This window comes from Manis pentadactyla, chromosome 13, assembly GCF_030020395.1.
Source record: "Manis pentadactyla isolate mManPen7 chromosome 13, mManPen7.hap1, whole genome shotgun sequence".
NCBI lineage: Eukaryota > Metazoa > Chordata > Mammalia > Pholidota > Manidae > Manis > Manis pentadactyla.
Window position 1 is genome coordinate 107530325 of NC_080031.1, and position 18271 is coordinate 107548595.

The window sequence follows — 18271 nt, forward strand, 5'->3', positions numbered from 1 at the left end:
GTTCTGCTGTCCAAAAATTGTATGTGTTAATTTGTATTATCCTTGGTTACTAGAAGCTGCTGCTACAGAGAAATAAATAGAGGTGAATCTCCTTTTGAAATTCAGCTTCAAGGGGGTTGCTGTGAAATGCAGTGCACATTTCACCAACCCCTTACGAAGTTTACTGTGCAGTGTCCTGGACAATGAATGGCTGAAGTGAGGTTGCTTGGGCAGCTCATTCCGTAGGGGCTGAGACAGGACACGCCCACTGTCTCTTGCACAGACAGAAGTAGAAAGTCACTCTTGCATGATGTGGAGTGGCGGAGGAAGCCTGAGAAAAGTCCTTTATCTTCTACTTTAAAAATTAGCAATAAGTAAAGGGTAAAAAAAGAATTTTATTTTATTTAAATCAGATTGGCTATATTGTGAGTGATAGGTAAACATGAATAAGAAAAATGACAAACTGGGTCTAGGGATGTGTTTTACTTAAATCTTTTCTTCTACATCTTCTTCAGTCTGGTGCTCTAACTTATAATAAACAATATTTTATTTTTAAGTGGGATGGAGTAGAAAATAAGGTGTTCATTTAGGGCTTAAATTATAGCACCCACTTGACTTCATGGGGTCAAGATTCTCACCAAGACCTAGGCACTTTTGAGGAGGCTGCTCTGAACAAACCACCTCATATGCATCTATAATTTTTCCTCACAATATTCTAATCCTTGCTTTCTAACAAAGAATTGAGAAAAATAAACACTCTCTTGAAGGCTGCACTCAAGAATCTAAATTAAGTAGGTGAAAATAAACTTCAATGGATAACAATAAAAAATTGAGTTCTAGCATTAACTGACTAATAGGGATTCCTTACAATCCTAACTTTTGTCTAGAGATCAAGGACCAAATAGAAATCGGATAACGTGATTTTTATCTATCATAGTTGCCTTTTAATTCCTGTATTTGGATTATATGACACTGCAAATAACAAAAATATTTAAACTATCATGAACTGTCCCCAAAACACATGTACGACACCATTGAACAGAAGTAGCTAGTCACATCCACAAGTTCTCTGGAGGTCAGGCAAAGCACACCGGCTGAGTTAACTAGCTACTATTCATTTATTAACCAAGGGTCCTACCTGTATTATCTCATTTATTCCTCACAACTATTTTTGAGACAGGCACTAAAAATGCACCCATTTCACAGATAAGGAAATGGACATACCGAAGGGTCAGTATTTGTCCGAAGTCCCACAGGTAGTAAGAGCTAAGCTGGGATGTAGTCCAGGTAGCCTGAGTCAAGGGCCAGGACTGAGACCTCATCACTGCCACTTCACTCTGCTTCCCCTCTTAAATCCTCAAGAGATTATTCCGATTCTTTAAAAGCCACTTCAGAAACAACAGAACACTGCATCTCAGGATTTGAAGGATCCTCAGAATCTTGAAATCCCCAAATCCCTCTGAAATGAAATGCATCCAAGCCTGCACAAATGGGAATTCACCAAGTCCTACCATAGTGCACTCTAAATAGGAGGCTATCCTGAGGTAGGAAAGTTTCCCCCAAAAATCAATTTTCTGTACTTCTAATTTTATTTACTCTCTGGCTCAATTTAAAATCACTGTCTCCAATTCTTTTTCTGCACAGTGGTCCTGCAGACATCTGAAAAGGGTGTTTAGATTCCTCTGAAGTCTTACTTTCTGAAGTTAAAAAATACCCCCAGTTATAATTGCCCAGGTTTGATTTTGCTCACTAGGGGACATTTGGCAAAGTCTGGGGACATTATCTTTTTTCATAACTGGGAAGGGCGATGCTATTAGCATCCAGTGGGCAGAGGTCAGGGATGCTGCTAAATGCCTTACAATGCCCAAGACAGCCCCCCGCCCCACCCCAAAAACAAAGAATCATGTTATCGGCAATGGTAGCAGTGCTGAGGTTGGGAAATCCTGCTTTAGAAGAGGTGATTTTCACCAGCGGCAGGGACTCCATGCCCACTGTATGTGCCACAGTGCGCCACTACATCTCAAGAGTACCTGCCACAAGGGGTACATCCTGTACGGATCAGAGAAGACTAGTATGCCACCTTCCACCCTGCCCACCATAACCGAGTACAGCCGGGGAGACCCCCAGCAGTACTGGACACCTGCATCCCGTCAAAGAGCTTCGATCTAGAAGGGGAGGCGCCAAACGTCTGCCCTGACTGATGTTTAAGTTCCAGAGATGTTTGCCTTGTTCACCACTGTACCCCTGATGCTTAGTGCAACGCAAGATAGAGAATGGATGGTCCCAAAATGGGTTGAATAAATAATAAACCCTTAATTGCTACCAATTAAAATAAATTCCATTAAAATGGGGGACCAAGGTTTTGGAATGTAAAAAGTCATATCTAGTAGTGGGATGGGGAAGCTGCATTCGGTAAGTGTCTTTTAAAGCTGGACTTTAGAGATGGGGATAAGGATGGCAGAGGAGAAAGCGTAATCCAGGTGCTGTGACGAGCATGGACAAAGGCCAGGAGACAGAAGTTATATATATATGTATGTGACACAACAAATTCAAGAGAAAGGGTTGTTGGTTCCCAAGCCACGTGGACACTGTCCATCAGGGAAAGCGGCTGCCTCATTTCAGAAACAGATTTCTCTGCAAGGTCTCTTTTCTAGACTTCCACTGGACACTTCCCATTCTTCTTTAACTGGGAAACTTTTGCAAAGTGGCTAAATGTGTTCAAGTGCAAGTGAGGTTCCAGATGGCCAGGGTTAACTAAGATGTAGCAAGGGTATTTCCACAGCAATTTCTTAGGCAAAGCATTTCAAAGTATTGCTCATGTGACTCTGTTAAAACCCTCTTTGGTAGACAGCCACCAGGTTCCCCGAACAAGGTCATGTGTAAATGTGTGATCAACTTGCTTTCAAATGTCTCTGGGGACACAATTTACTTTGACAACTCTTAGAAGACAGTTGTGTATTTGAAGCTCCCTGTTAATCTCTGCCCTGCTCTTCCTGCAATGGAGGAAAAATCTCCCTCCTCACTTCTGTCCTCCTAACCACGGGAAGGAAGAAGGACCGAGAAGGACAGCTCGGAGCCCTAGACTCTCTAAGTCAGAGGACGTCTCAGCAGCCAACCTTACGTCGTCACGTCTGGGTATCGACTTGCCCTGCCTCGATCATCTATCAGCTTTATGGACTTAGGATCAGTTACTTAACCTCTCCAAGATCCATTTCCCTCATCTGTGAAGAGGAAGCCATTACATCCACCTCACTGATGGGCTATGAGAATTGAGTGAAATTATGTTTAAGCCTTAAGACATCCTGGAACATAAGTCTTGAAAAATAGCAGTTATCATTTTTATTCCCATCCCCTCTGAGCTCAATATATATTTACTTGTCTTGGACATATTATTGTAAACAGATACATTTTGGAACCAGGGGCTCTAAATGATTTAACAAATAAGATAGAAAACACTTGGTTCAACATCTGTCCCCCAAGTTGATTCTAAGAAACAAGAAGATAAGTGAGTTGGTCCCTAAGGGTGAACAGAAGCATAGAGAGCACACTGGCTGCCTGGAACAGAGCGGAGTATGCACAGCACCCTCCCAGGGACCTGCCCCAGGCCCAGCCCTCCCACCTAACAGGGCTGAAGACAGTGCCCTGGACGACCACTGAGGCCCGATCTCTGATCCAGAACAACTAGAGAGTGAAATGTCAGCCACAGGAGAGAGGAGAGAAGAAGCACCTGGCTACTAAGACCCTCGTGCTACAACGGAATCAGGAGGAAACATTTCAACACAGATATTTTTCACAGCTCCTAATTCATGAGGCACAGACTTAATGGTCTTCCAGATTCAGGACTAAGGAGATAAGCAGCTCCACTGAATCATGAATTTATGAGTTACCAGGGGCATTTTGCCTTCAGGCAAGAAAATGAGGACGTTCTAGTTCCAACTCTTTGATGTATTTTCTTTCTGACTTTGGACAAATCATTTGGTGTCTTTGTATCTCTGTTTCTTAAAATGAAAAAAGGGTTAACTACGTGTGCGTTTTTGTAAGAAATTGCAGTTTCAGTGAATTAAAGATGGCTACAAATTCTTGGGCACTATCCCATCCACAGGGAGGAGTCGGCCTCTGCCCTGGGGTTCTGGGCCTTCTGTGACCACTTCGACCCACAGAGCACCGAGGGGGTATATGCCGTGAGCTCTCACGGAGGGATCGCGCAGGAACCAAACCGGAGGTCACACACAGAGACCCGGGGCTGCAAGGACAGGGAGAGCGGCCCAGCTGGGCCCAGCCTTCCAGACGCCCCCACGGTGCCACGTGTGTGCGGGTCTGCCCTGGACCCTCTGGGCCAATCCCGCCTCTAGCTAAATACCATCAAGTGACTTCAGCCGTCCCAAGTTCCTGCCGCACAGAATTGTGAGATCTAATAATACACTGTTGTTTGAACCACTGAGATCTGGGGTACATGTCATGCGGCAGTAGATGACCACAGCAGAGGCAGACCGGTGACATATTGTCGGGGTGCCTGTGGGGCCACTGGCCGGGCAGCAGGACCCCCTCAGGAGGTGATGCAGCCATTTCGTGGTAGAGCTCTAGCTAAGAGACTTATCCTTCTGCTCCTGGTGCCTGGTTTTGCTGTACTTTAGGTTCCCTGGCTTCCTTTTGAAGAAGTGGAGAAGAGAGAAGAGCAGCAGTCACTCCAGGGAGAAACTGAAGGGCCTTCCTTCTGGTTCCCCAGGGACCTGGCACGCTGCTGGTCACGTGGGGGTCAGTAAGGAAGACCCGGGAGGGATTTTCACCAGAAGCCGGGGGCACGAAGGAGGGCTGCAGGTGCAACCAAGCCAGAGGGAGGCCTTCGGAGTCCAGGAGGAAGGACTGTAGGGCAGAAGGGGACGGAGAGAGACTCTTTGTGTCAGAGATCTGAAGGACATCAGAGCCCGCTTCCGCAGGAATCGTAATCCCGTGCGCAGTCTGCAGATTTAATGCTTACTATGCTCCTCTCTTTTCAATAGTCTTCTGCAACTTCAAGATAAGAAAACCTGCATGAAGGGAGTATCAGCTGTCTAGGAAGGTGTCTGCCTGAGCATCGTAGACTAGAGAAAAAAGGCTAATCTGCCAAAATGTCACCTGAAAACATTTTGGTAGGGCTTCCTGGAAACACACAGGTCACCAAAGCACACTTTATGCCATGAAGAAATGATCAGTCTGCCAACAGACGCAGGACTACGCCACCGACCCTTCCACATACAGCTCAAGGGTCACACCCCCTGGGAAGTTCCTTGTGACCCAAGAACACAAGGAGAGACCCCTTTCTGTCGGACGCCTGCCCTGGTGTCTTACAGTGCCTGGTATGTATCTGTGACGCAGGATTTCTCTGACTGCACTGTGACTGTTCACTTTCTCTACTGCTACAACTGCCGCTGTTCCTACCATACGCACCCCCCATTTACTGCGACCCTAGCACGTGGCAGGAGGTGTGTTCTGCATTCTAATTGCTATAGCAACTCTGCAATGCAGCTCATGTCGGCCACATTTTAAATATGAGGAAACTGAAACCCAGAGAGTTTAATCCATTTGCCCAACATCACAGATCCAGGATACGGTAGAACCGCGACTTAAACTCACATCTGCCAAAGACCTTGGCATGGCCATGCGGGTAATGGGCAAGCCTAGGCAAGAGTGACCCTGTCAGGAAGAGGAGGGAGAATACACCGAGTCCTGTAAGCTTTTTAGGCTGAGGACACACAGAAAAAAGATATTTAAAGATGAATCTGGCAGGTGAGCTAACACACAGGAATAATAACTAAGAAACTACTGCAATAATGCAGAATGGGATGGGGAAAAATGACTAAAGAGAAGGAAGAGTAATGTGAATGATATTTAGGAAAATACAGCTTCAATTTGGCATCCAGCTGATCATGGCAGAAAAGTAAAGATGACCTCAAAGAACTGCATTTAAATGACTATAAGATGACTAAGAGATACACCTTTGATGTACAAAGTGGAAGAGGATATTTACGATGGAAATTTCCACTTTAAGCATACTGAGTTTAGAAAACAGAAAGAAGCTTAAGGTAAGATATTCAAATGGCGGGAGAAACAGGACCCCAAAGCCCAGCACGGGGCAAGACTGCAGGAGAGATGAGGGCAGAGGTGCTGCAGAAGCCACAGGACGGCGAGCTGTCCAAGAGAGTGGGCAGACACTCAGGGCTGGGAGGTGAGGGTGTGACCCTGCAGGACACGCAGCTATGCCACAGGAATGAAAAGACAGTATCAGACTCTGGGAAGGCACCCACAACTGCCAACAGGAATCTGCATTTGGAAAGGAAAATAATAACAGAGTAATACTTGCAGCTATATTTACTGAATGCTTACAAGGGACCATGCGTTGGTTTATGTTCTTCGCAGGCACTCAGTTATTTATTCTTCAGAAACTCCAAAGGGAAAGTGTTATTGTTAATAAAAAATTATCACTGAGAAGATAAAGCCCCAAAAATTTAGGTAACTCCCCAAGATTCTATAATTGATAACTGGTCAAGCTGGGATTGAATGCAGGCAGTCTAGCACCCCAGGCCTCATTCTTAACTACCTGCTATATTGAGAGTTCTAAAAGGGTAGAAAATGAACACCGAGGTCATGTCAAACACCTACAAGTCACATCTCAGAGCGTTGTCTGCAGCTAAAGGTTCAAGGAGCGACTACTGCGGGCCTGTAAGAACCCAAGGACGGGTGAGCTGAAGGCTGACTCTCATGGCGTTCACAGTGTAGGGAGAGATGAAGGTAAACCAACTCTTAAGATGAGTGATCACTGCTATGCTTATATTTACGCATACAAGAGCTCAGAGGAAGAAGCAAAAAATCTTTGGGAATGATGGCTGCCAGTCGCTGGAGAAGGTGACACATCTGATCTAAGGACTGAAGAAAGGTGGGTGTTCACCGGGGAAGGAAAAGGAACTTAAGGCACAGGTAGCAACGTGAGTCACGAAGAATCCCAGCACACTCAGGAAGTTGTAACACATCACTAGTGGGCAGGAGCTGGCATAGGAAAAACACACCGAGGACTCGTTGGGAAAAGCACTGAAAGACACACTAAGAGTTTAGCCTGGAGTTGATGAGGCATCACTGAAAAACGTCTGGGGCTTTGCTCAGGCTGTTGCCTGGAACCCTCTGTCCCACACCAAGTCCTCTGCCCCTTACCTACTCACACCCCCATCACCCCCAGGCCCCAGCTGCACCGTCGCTTCCTCTGGAACCCGTCCCTGCTCTGGAGGCCATGGGCTCCAGCAGCAGCTCTGACTGCCCCCTACTCTGTTTCAATGGGCACTCATTTTACTATAATTACCTACTTACTGTCTGTTTTCCCCGCTAGACTAAAAGCTCTGTTGCTGGTTATCCACTTCAGCATCAGGTGCTGCTCAGATCCTGGCAATTAGTAAGTGCTCAGTAAATATTTGATGACATGAATATAAAAATAAGAGCTTATATCCTCTAGCATGAAATTCAGCTCCACAAATATTACTATTATGTATAAAGCATGAACCTGCCCTCAAAGAGTATGTGAGAAGGGGAAACTTTTAATGCACTCTCTTTGCAGAAATGGATTTCGATCCTATTGGGAAAACAAACGTGATTGTGCGACGCAAGTCCCCAGTGACAGACACTTCTCATTTATATGTCACAAAATTGAGTTGTGCTCCAGGGAGTTCATTAAGAAAAGCAGACATACTTATCTCCAGTGCAAGATGACATATGCGACCTTTGAGCCAGAATTGTATGTTTTACAAGTAAACCTGTTTCAAAAGAAAATCCGTGACTGAGAAACCGTTGGAGGATTTTTGCAAATAAAGTGCATCAAGCTCCTAGGCCACTAGGGTAAGGGTGGCGATTCAGTTGAATGGATCAGTGACAAAACCTTGCGGTGCTATAGAGAATGGTGTCATCAGCCAAGTGAAAGAGTTTTTTAAGGGAATGGCATTCGATGCCAAATATAGGACAAAGTACAGCATGATCAGAAGGGGATCAGAATGGTTAAAAGTTTGAAAAGGGTGGCACATGAAGCCAGTGGAGGGTCTAGGGATGTCTGGCCTAATATAAAGGCTTGGGAATGACACACCTCTGCCTGGTGGAGGCTCCACAAAGATACCTGTAGGTTCCCTGGCCAGCCTAGAAGAAGTTGATGTCTTTCCAGTGGCAACTGCCCTTCGCCTATGCCATATGTTTCTGGTAATGCTGGCAGTCATGGCGCCCTCCTCTGCCGAGCAGCCGTGACATGGCATACCCAGTGTCTCAGAAGGTTTGGTCAAGGGGCGAGTGTTTGACTCAAGCAAAACCAACCAGAGTTCTTCCAAGAGAAACAGCACTTAGCTTCTCTCCCTACAGACTCACAAATTAAGGATGGCTTAAGACGCACTTTCTTAAACCCACCTGACCCTGAATCCAACAAGAAAACAGCATAGGGACAAAGTGGAACAGACACAGACAGACATGGACTGAGAAACAGGCACAGAGACAGAGAGGGGGCCAAGAGAACAAGAAGGAAAGACGGAGACCAAGAGGAGGGGGAGATGGAGACCGAGAGAGAGAGCTTGGCGAGGTGACGCTGTGACACTGGCCAGACCCTGTGGAGAGCCATGTCTGGAGCCAGCCTGTTCAGCTAATTGAACCAATTAGTTTATTTTCTGTCACATGCTGCTGAAAAAGAGCTATATATATATATATATATATATCATCTGATAAGCAAGTTATCATTCAGGCAGTTCATTGGCACACATACAGGAAAGTCCTTTTCAAAAGCTTATTTAAAACCTAAATCCATTTGAGAAACCTAAAAATACGTTCACAAAGCAAGTCTGCTTATTGCTTAGTAAGTAATTGGAATTTACAGGGAGCTACTACACAGAAGATTAGGAAAGAGACTGCTGCGACAGAAAACACAAGGCTGCAAACTGGTGTGGCATCAGGGCAGACCCATGCGAGGGTCAGCAGGAGGAAGAGCCTATGGGCAGGAGCCCGTGAGAGCTCCCCCAGCAGGGTGGTCTGGGGCACGTGTGCGAAAGCAGAAAGAACACATTGGTCGGAAAGATTTGCTCAGACCTCGGAGGGAACTCCCGACACTGAGGCAAGAATGTTCACAGAGAGCTGAGGAATGTGCCATCCCAGGAGCACTTCTGGCTAAAAGGCTATTGTGGATACTGTTGCATTTGAGAAGCGTTAAGTTCTAGCAAAGGGAAAAGTTTACTGAGGCTAAAACATATATTTCAGAAATTAATAGAAGTGACAGCCCCCAACTCTAATCAAACTGACAACCCGGTCTAGCCAGAGCCACCGCACTGCCCCCATATAACCCATGGTATATGGTTGGTGCAATTTCATTCATATTCGCTCCCTCTCTCCCTCTCTCACTCACTCATGTATACCCAAATATATGTATTTATTTTACAAAAGTGGAATTATTCAAAATGTTAAAGTCTAAAACTTACCTTTTGTCACATAATAACCAGTGATACCTTTCTGGGACAACAAACATAACTATTTCTCATGGTTTTTAATGCTGCTTATATTCTACTTTTAAAACCAATATTCTATTCCAGATACTTGGTTGGTTTTCATTCACCACCAAACCTTAGATTTAAAATAATCAACCATACTGCAAAGCTTTTGGCCTCCCATGACCCATGCTATGTGATGCATAAGTCTAATTATGCTTTGGAAATTATTTTTGATGAGGCAATGAAGTTTCATTAATATGAAACTTTTAATTCTCAAAGCATGGGTAGCACAGTATATGGAGAATGGTGTTTGGGGAAATGCATTTTATAATATTAATGGAGTCATGAATTTTGCTTTCCTCCAGGGGTAGAATTAGGAATCCCGGTAAATATTCTTGCTGAAGAGGCACCACCCTATGTCATCATTCCCCAGACTCAGGGCAACTCCAGAGAGGACAAGATATCTTGCCAGAATCCCGTGGCAAGCAGTGACATCACACTGAGACACTCTGCTTTGCTCAGCCCGGCTCAGCCCGACAGTCAGGCTGTGAGGGACAGAACAAAATTGGGAGCTAGATGATAAATAAAATCATGGTCTTGCAGGCTAACACATCGCTCTGTGATGTGCAGGGTGGACGTTCCAGCCCAGTGAGAATACCACTCCTGGGACAGGGAATTCTAGAGACAACTGGCAAGGTTCCCAGGAGCCTAGAGGAAAACAAAACCAAACAAAACCACCTGACTCCACCTTACTTATGCTGGTAGAGTTTCTGATGTCCGTATCAGAGAAGGAAATGGGATTATTGGCAGCACTGCTCAAAAAGAGAATGTGCTGAACGCTCCATTTGTTCAACAGTGTTTACCAGATACCCAAATTAGTATTTTTAGAATTACTGGTTGTCAATCTCCCCAGTGAAAGGTAAGTTCCATGATGGCAGGGACCTTGTCCTTATTCATGTCTTTGCAATTTCTCCCACTGGGGGAGAGACATTTAAGAAAAAAAATGGAAGAATCGATTTTAACCCCAAATGCACTAAGTTTTAAGAAGAAAAATGTGTTGGATGGGGTGAGAGAGGGTTCTTCAAGGAGGGGAAGACTGAGCTGAAATCTGAAAGACACGCTGTGGGGGGCAAAGGAGCTTCCCAGGCAGAGGGAGGAACCTGAGCACAGAGCACTGGGAGGGGAGACGGGGTCAGGACGGGTGCAGCCCAGAGCGAGGCTGGCTAGCAAAGGGCATGAAGTGAGGCTGGGGCACAGGCAGGAAACAGGGGGCACAAACTCTACGGGCCAAGGAGTTCGGTCTTGATCCTCAGTGCGATGAGCTGCCCCTGAAGTGCTTTCGGCAAAGGAGCAGCAGGAGCAGGGCTGCGTCATTAAGGGGGTGGCTGTGAGGGCAGTGGGGGGGCTGGAGGGGGCAAGAGGGAGTGGGTGTGAGGGCAGTGGGTGGGGGGGTTGGAGGGGGTCAAGAGGGGGTGGGTGTGAGGGCAGTGGGGGGGCTGGAGGGGGCAAGAGGGGGTGGGTGTGAGGGCAATGGGGGGGCTGGAGGGGGTAAGAGGGGGTGGATGTGAGGGCAGTGGGGAGGGTTGGAGGGGGCAAGAGGGGCTGGGTGTGAGGGCAGTGGGGGGGCTGGAGGGGGTAAGAGGGGGTGGGTGTGAGGGCAGTGGGGGGCTGGAGGGGGCAAGAGGGAGTGGGTGTGAGGGCAGTGGGTGGGGGGGCTGGAGGGGGCAAGAGGGGGTGGGTGTGATGGCAGTGGGGGGCTGGAGGGGGCAAGAGGGGGTGGGTGTGAGGGCAGTGGGGGGGGCTGGAGGGGGCAAGAGGGAGTGGGTGTTAGGGCAGTGGGTGGGGGGGCTGGAGGGGGCAAGAGGGGGTGGGTGTGAGGGCAGTGGGGGGGGCTGGAGGGGGCAAGAGGGTCGGGGGGCTGGAGGGGGGGTGAAAGGCGTGGACAGGAAAAGCAGGTCGTTGCAGTGACTTGTGCAGGAGCTGATGTCAGTCTGGGCTAGGATGATGGAGGTGGAGAGAAGCAGCCTCGGGTCTGGTTAGGAAGGCGGATCGACGGGACTGGGCACCTCAGTGCAGGCCTCAGGAAAGTCCACATTAATAATAACTGCCTGGTTTCTGGATGGTGCAGCAGCCAGAGTGGCTGTTCACTGAGACGGCGGTCCGGGCGGGTGAGACGGATCGCGAGTTGCACGAACAGTCGTAAGAAACTGAAGTCAGCACCCACCAACAGGAAGCGCGGTGGCAAGCCGGGTCCATGCTGTGCCTTGAATAGGTCATCCGACTTAATCCTACCTGCAGTCCTATGAAACAGGTGCTACTGGCCCCATCTCTAGAGATGAGGAAACTGAGAATGGCTTAATGGTCTATCCATTCTCGGAGTTACGGGCTGGCAGAGCTGAGAGTGGACCCCAAGTCTCTTCAGTTCTAGAGCAGGTGGCTCCTGCTGACCAGCTCATATTGCCCCGGGCCCCTCCAGCCCACCCAGGGAGCAGTCCGGGATTCCAGAGGACGTGCGTAGTCAGTCAGGAGCTCCGCGGCCGAATCTTCCTAGGAAACCTGCAGCCCCCCAACCCCCTCAGGGCCCGGGGCCAACTCCCCACGTCGAGAGGCTGGTCCGCGCCTTCCTCCCTTCCCTGCCCACCCAGCTCACCGGCTTCCCCCGCCTGTTGCTCAGGCCTCAAGGTCGTCCGCAGTTGCCCTCATGTCCTCAGCTCTGACTTCAAGTTCTGGAAGTGCTTCCACCACTCACTTGGCAATGATCACATGTGGGCAGCCCTGCAGGATTTCCATGTATTTTCTACTTTCTTACATTTTATTTTTTCTAATGTGGGCTTTCGTACAGTATAGATCGACTTCCTTAAAGAGTCTTTCACGTACTGGTATCAGATTGCTGTAAACAAGCTAATAAACACAATTTCAAACTACGACACACTGTGGGTCTGGCTGCCAGCCGACAGTTCAGTCTCACCAATGTCACCATCTCAAGCTATGGAGCAGAGTCTCATTTCGCATGCGCTTAACCTGAGCACATTCATTCAACTACGTGTTCTTGGCAGCGCAAGAGAGAGAGCAGGCCTTACGGCTGCCGTCAATAAGCACCTGTCCCACAGGTGGGAGATGAACCTGCTCTTCTCTCAGCTGCTGTCAGGCCCTAAGGACCTTTCCTGTGTGAGAGTCTCTGGGAAGACTCTGATTTTAGTCTTTAAAGGCACATGTTTTAGCTATTCTGCTATGTCTACTTTTAGCCAACTACTTGTTCCTCGATTAAAGAAACAGGGAGCTTACTACCCAAGGCTGGAGTTAAAAACTGGGTCTGCTGGGCTCCTTGAGGCACAGTAAGAGGCTCTCCCTGCTAATTCTGATCACATGGGATTTGCACACCGTACTTTCTCTCGGGAACTCCCCCTAAGATGGACTACAGTGATGACAGCCTATGCTCATGTAATCATTGGATTTTCAAATTGCATTCTGCCTTCTTGAATACAAATGAGCAGGATTTGGAAAATGAAAAGTCTTGATGCAACTGATAAACATATGTCTCCAAAAAATAAGGCAAAGCTAGAAATTATTAGGCCTCCTGAAGTCAAATGTGGAGAAAAAGAACAAAATTATGCGACAGGAATGAAATGCTACTCCTGGGTCCAAAAAAACAAATAATTACTGGGTATTTCATAATCATCTTTAACTTTCTGGGAGTCTCCACAGTCACATGTACACACCTAATTATGCACAAAAAACTTTGACACAGACACATTTTCATGAGAAGGTCATGTTCAAATTAGAACACGTTCATTCTGAACCACCCCCGCCTGCTGCTGGACAGATGTATGAATTCTGGTCACTAAGCGCCCTCAGAATTTTATTTGTGCCATCAGCATAAAACTTGGAGCTCCACAGTGAGCGTGAGTGCCAGGGCCTGTCACCATCTGGATGGTGAGGTCCTCGCAGGCCCTGACCACGAAGGGGCCTCTGCAGAGCCCGGAGAGCGAATGAATGAGTGCGAAACCAGACGCACCCCGCCAAGACTCACTTCTGATAAATTAGGGGAGAAAGAAAAACACAGCCCAACAGCCGGCAGGTAGCTGTCGCCAGCACGGAGCCCAGCTCTGCGTACTGCCCTGGCCTTACCTGTCCAGAGAAATGCAGCACAGGTGAAAAATCGATGCCGTTGTGAGCAGGACATCTAGAGATGTCCGGACCAGGCAAAACATCTCCCCGTAAATCCAGACGTCTTGAACCAGCTCAATGGCACCGAAGGGCATCACCAGCACCGAGACCAGCAGATCCGCAAAGGCAAGAGAGACAATGAAATAATTGGTCTTTATTTTCCTGTGAGTGAAAGAGCAGAATGCAGGAGGCCGGGGGAAGGAATGAAGGACAGCCGGTAGGGAGAAGGAGCAAGAGAGAAAAGAGGAGACGGAAAGTCAGATGGGCGATACATCCCGTGAGGTGCGGCTTCCCTCCCGTCACATGGCTGGAAAGACCCTGCGCGCGTGGCCCCGTGTGACTTCTCCACCTTTGCACCAAAGCCTCTCTGTCTGCCCTCTGGCACCACCCCCACCCTGCACAGAGTCCCTCCCAAGGGCCCTGGCCCTGGGTGCCCTCCCACCACCTGCCCACTGCACCCATCCCTGCATACACTGTGGGCACAGCTACTGAAGGGCAGCAGAGTCAGACACAGGACACAAGATGGCATGGAAAGGCCTTAGGTACTCCCCCGGTCATGTCAGAGTTGTGGGATTATGTGTGATCCTTTTTTCCCTACTCTATTTTCCAAACGTCATTCTCAGGTATTTTTGCCCCCTTTCATAATTGCAAACTATAATGGAAATGATTGAGTTCAGACCCCAGTTCTCCAGTCTGGAACCCCACCCAGGTCTCCCCATGAGGTTTACTCGTGTTACACACCTGAGCTGTCTGTCCCTGCACACGGCCACCATCACCAGCAGGTTCCCCAAGATGGCCATCAGGATAACGGCCGACAGAAACGTGAGCAGCACCACCTTCTCCACTGAGCCAAAACCCTCCTTGGAACTGAAAGACACACAAACAGCGTGCACACACACACACACACAGAATTGAAGGAACCTCTGAGAAAAAAAATGATCTTTTCCCCATTCATCTTCAAGAAGATAACTTCAACATTGGCAGGTGACAATGTGGAGAGACCGGAACGCTTGTGCATTGCTGGTGGAAATACCAGCTGGTGTAGCCACTGGGGAAACAGTTTCTCAAAAGGAACTTTCTCAGAAGTTTCTGAAAAGGCTAAATAAAGAATGGCCAGATGACTTGGCAATTCTAGTCCTAGGTATATACTCCGAAGTACTGAGAGCGGGTGGTCTGAATAGATGCTTTTACATCAGTGTTCATAGCAGTGTTATTCGCAATGGCCAAAAGGTGGAAACACCCAAATGTCCATCAACAGATAAATGGATCACCTGAATGTGGCATGTATGTATTGTGGAATATTACTCAGCCATAAAAGGAGTGAAGTCCTGGTACATGCTACAACATGGATAAATCTGGAAAGTATTATGCTAAGTGAAATAAGCCAAACACAAAGGGACAAATATTGCATGATTCCACATTTATCAGTGGCCTGAAACAGGTGAATTCATAGAGACAGAGAGCAGAACAGTGGTTATGAAAGGCCTGGGACACAGGGCTATTTAGTGAGGACAGTGTCTGTCTGGGATGGTAAGAATGTTCTGGAAGTGGATAATGGGGATGGTTGCACACCACTGTGAATGCATTTACTGCCCCTGAATTGTACATTTAAAATGGTTATTTTATGTATTAATGGTAAATTTTATGTTATGTGTATTTTATCACAATAAAAAAAAGATTACATGGATGACTATTTTTCAGGATACTGTATAGGGCTCCCGTGTTGAAGGCAGGTTGACTGGCTGATTTTAGGTGGGTCAGAATATGGACTAGAACATGGATTCTCTATCAACCCACTCTCACCATCACAACTATCTCCCCTGCACTGTTTTTCCTCTTGTTGGAGAAAAAAGCAGTCAGAGTGTGTGGTGAACATCTCTGGCTCCAGAGAATGTATATTTCAAATCAAGAAGGAATGTCAGGGTTAGAGAACCCCAAGTTTACTGTCATGGTCCATTTGTGGCATGCCAATTAGGAACTAGAAATTGCTCAACTTTAAACTGAGTTTTTTTCATAAAAGGAGCTTTTTTAATTAGGCAGAAATGTCCATTGAACTAAATGTAAGTCCAGTAATGAGAGTTAAAATAAATTAGGAGTCACTTCTGCTGCTGTCAACCACTACTAGACTAAATTCTCATCTGGCCAAAAAAGCTGTTCACTCCACTAAATTGGTTCTTTGACTTGTGAGAAATTGGCTTTCTCTTCTTTTTTGCTTTTTCAGTGATCTCTTGATACACTAACAAAGAAATTCCACTAACTTGCTCATCTGTTTACCATATTATCTGCTGTTGATAAAATAATACGTATGGCAATAATTCTGGGTAAGTTTTCACAGAGGTTAGTGTATGTGAAAGTGGATTGTAAATGAAAAAGTACAATGTAAATAAATAAAAATTATTATCATATCAAAAGCCCATATAGTGACAATAGTTGAAGAAGTTTTAGGTTATGCTTTATCACCCAGAATAATCAGTTTCAAGGTCACACATGCACAACGCATTCTCTTAGAAGTCAAGAATATCTTTCCTTTTGCACTGGCTTTAATAACAACCACATAACTTCAAAAAAGTCACTTGCGTTCTCTGGGCCTCAGTTTCTTCATGGATCATTTGAGGAAATTACATTAAATCTCCCATTTATCAAATATGTACTGGCAGCAAACACACACCAAGTGGAGTTCACACTACTGATGAGAACACACAATAAGCAGGTACAGAGCTAAAGAAATATAACTTGTGACCAGTGCTTCAAAGTCATTCTCTCAAACTCTAATATTCATGTGAATCTAGTAGGGATATTGCTGAAATGAAGATCCTGAGTTTTGGTCTGAGTGAGTCTGAGAGTTTGCATTTCTCACAAGCACATAGGCTCGTGAATCACACTTAGGGTGGTAAAACTATCAAGGGCATCGACATGATAGCGTCATGGAAAGCAACTGGTCAGAGGGAAATGGGGTGATCAGGGAACACTGGAGGGGTCATTTAGCTGGATTCTGAAACACGCTGAGCTGGAGGAACAGGGGGAAAAGCAAAGGCAAGGATCCTGAGGCAGGAAAGAGTTTTTATTCACTACTGGAGGAGAATAAGCAAGGGATAAAGAACCTGAGATGAGCCCCGGAAAGTAGTGAGTAGTCAGGACTCAGATCCCGAGAGCTTTGTATGCGCCGGTGAGAAGGTCATGTTCATTAGACAGTAAATGAGAATACAATGAAGTGATTTAAGCAGAAAAGTGACATTGGATATATAAATATGACAGAAAGTCAGTCGACCTGTCAGGGGCCCTTGTCAGAGACCAGGTAAGGACAGTGGCTCGGAGCAGGGTTGTGGCCAGGGAGATGGAGAGATGTGGGAAGAATAAAGATACATTTGGGAAGTAAAGGAATCAGCAAGAACCAAAGATCCTATGGGTGGACAAAAAGAAGCAGAAGTGAAAATTATATTTCTGACTTGCTTATCTGAGTAAATGAGATGGGAATTTATGAGATGGGAAAAAACATGCTAAGTGTGAGATACCAATACGACATTCAAGGAGAGATGGCAAATAGACCGTTGGAAACGTGTGCCTGGAGCTCAAAGGGATAACTGAGGAGGAGGTACACACTGGGACCGCCAGCATTTCTATGGGATTTAGTCACCCAAGTCACCCAAGAAGGCCAGCGTCTCGATGACTGAGTCAAGCATGATCGTGGGAGGAACCTGAGATAGAAGCAGAGGAGACAGAGAGAGAAAACCCCAGGGACATCTGAGGAACACCAGGTGAGTGCTACTGTGGGAGCCCTGAGCAAAGAAAATGTCAAATGAAAGAAAAAAAAAAACGTGTTCCTTGCTAATTCTCTGGAAAAACCACAGGACAGCTTCTGGGAATGGGAGAGGCAGGGCAGTAGAGCGGCTCCGCTTTTTCTTTTTATGTGTTGGACTTTGCCATAAAATCACATCTGACAAGGGGGCTCCGTCCCTGTGCCGGCCACCTCTGCGGAGCAGGAAGACGCCTTCTCCCCTGCTCGGGGCCTTCTGGGAGAAACACCAGCGCACCCACATGGGCCCCAGCCGCTCAAGATACTCCCTGTATAAGTGTTTCCTTCACCCGCCCTCCCACCACTGCACAGTCCTTGGTGAAATAACTGCATATAAATCAGAGAAAACAGTTTATTTTCTTACCAATCAACAGTTGGCACAAAGGAGGCAAAGGCACTCAGACTTAAGAAAGCCTGCCTAAAACTGGATTTGTTTTCTATTGTGAATTTTATCAACTTTAAATGCAAGGTCCCTGGTGTCTTCTACCATAATAAAAACCTGGACGTTGACCGAGATAGCCTTCACTTTCCACTTGGACAGACTTCTTTCTGACGCTAGGCCCTGGACTCTCTCTTTTGAGTGCATTCACTTTAGAAAACTTGTAACTGTTGACTCTTTCTCTGGTTCTTTGGGATGTAAATGTTTTTAAAAGCCTCTTTCCAGCTTTACAAACTAGGACCATCTTTCTCAAGGACCTGGTAGCCATTCCACTGAAACAGAGTCATCAAGGAAGCAAGCGCCCCTGTCTTCCAGTCTCTATGGTACAAGAAGAGCGCGACTGCCATGGGCACGTTGCTCCAAGTCTGAGAGCCACCTCCTGCTTCCTGGGTGAGGCCAGTCAGCTAACACAGATGG

General features: G+C 46.8%; 1 protein-coding gene across 3 annotated transcripts in view; it reads right to left on the minus strand.

The window, feature by feature from the left end:
- The window catches only part of HTR4 (5-hydroxytryptamine receptor 4), a 140848-nt gene that overhangs the window by 40340 nt on the left and 82237 nt on the right, over positions 1–18271 (minus strand). For all 3 annotated transcript variants that reach the window (XM_036894386.2, XM_036894368.2, XM_036894377.2), the window contains exons 3-4: positions 14364–14489; positions 13584–13784 (exon numbers count right to left, since the gene is read on the minus strand). In XM_036894386.2, coding sequence (XP_036750281.1) covers positions 13584–13784; positions 14364–14489 — 327 coding nt within the window. The remainder of the gene's footprint in view (positions 1–13583; positions 13785–14363; positions 14490–18271) is intronic.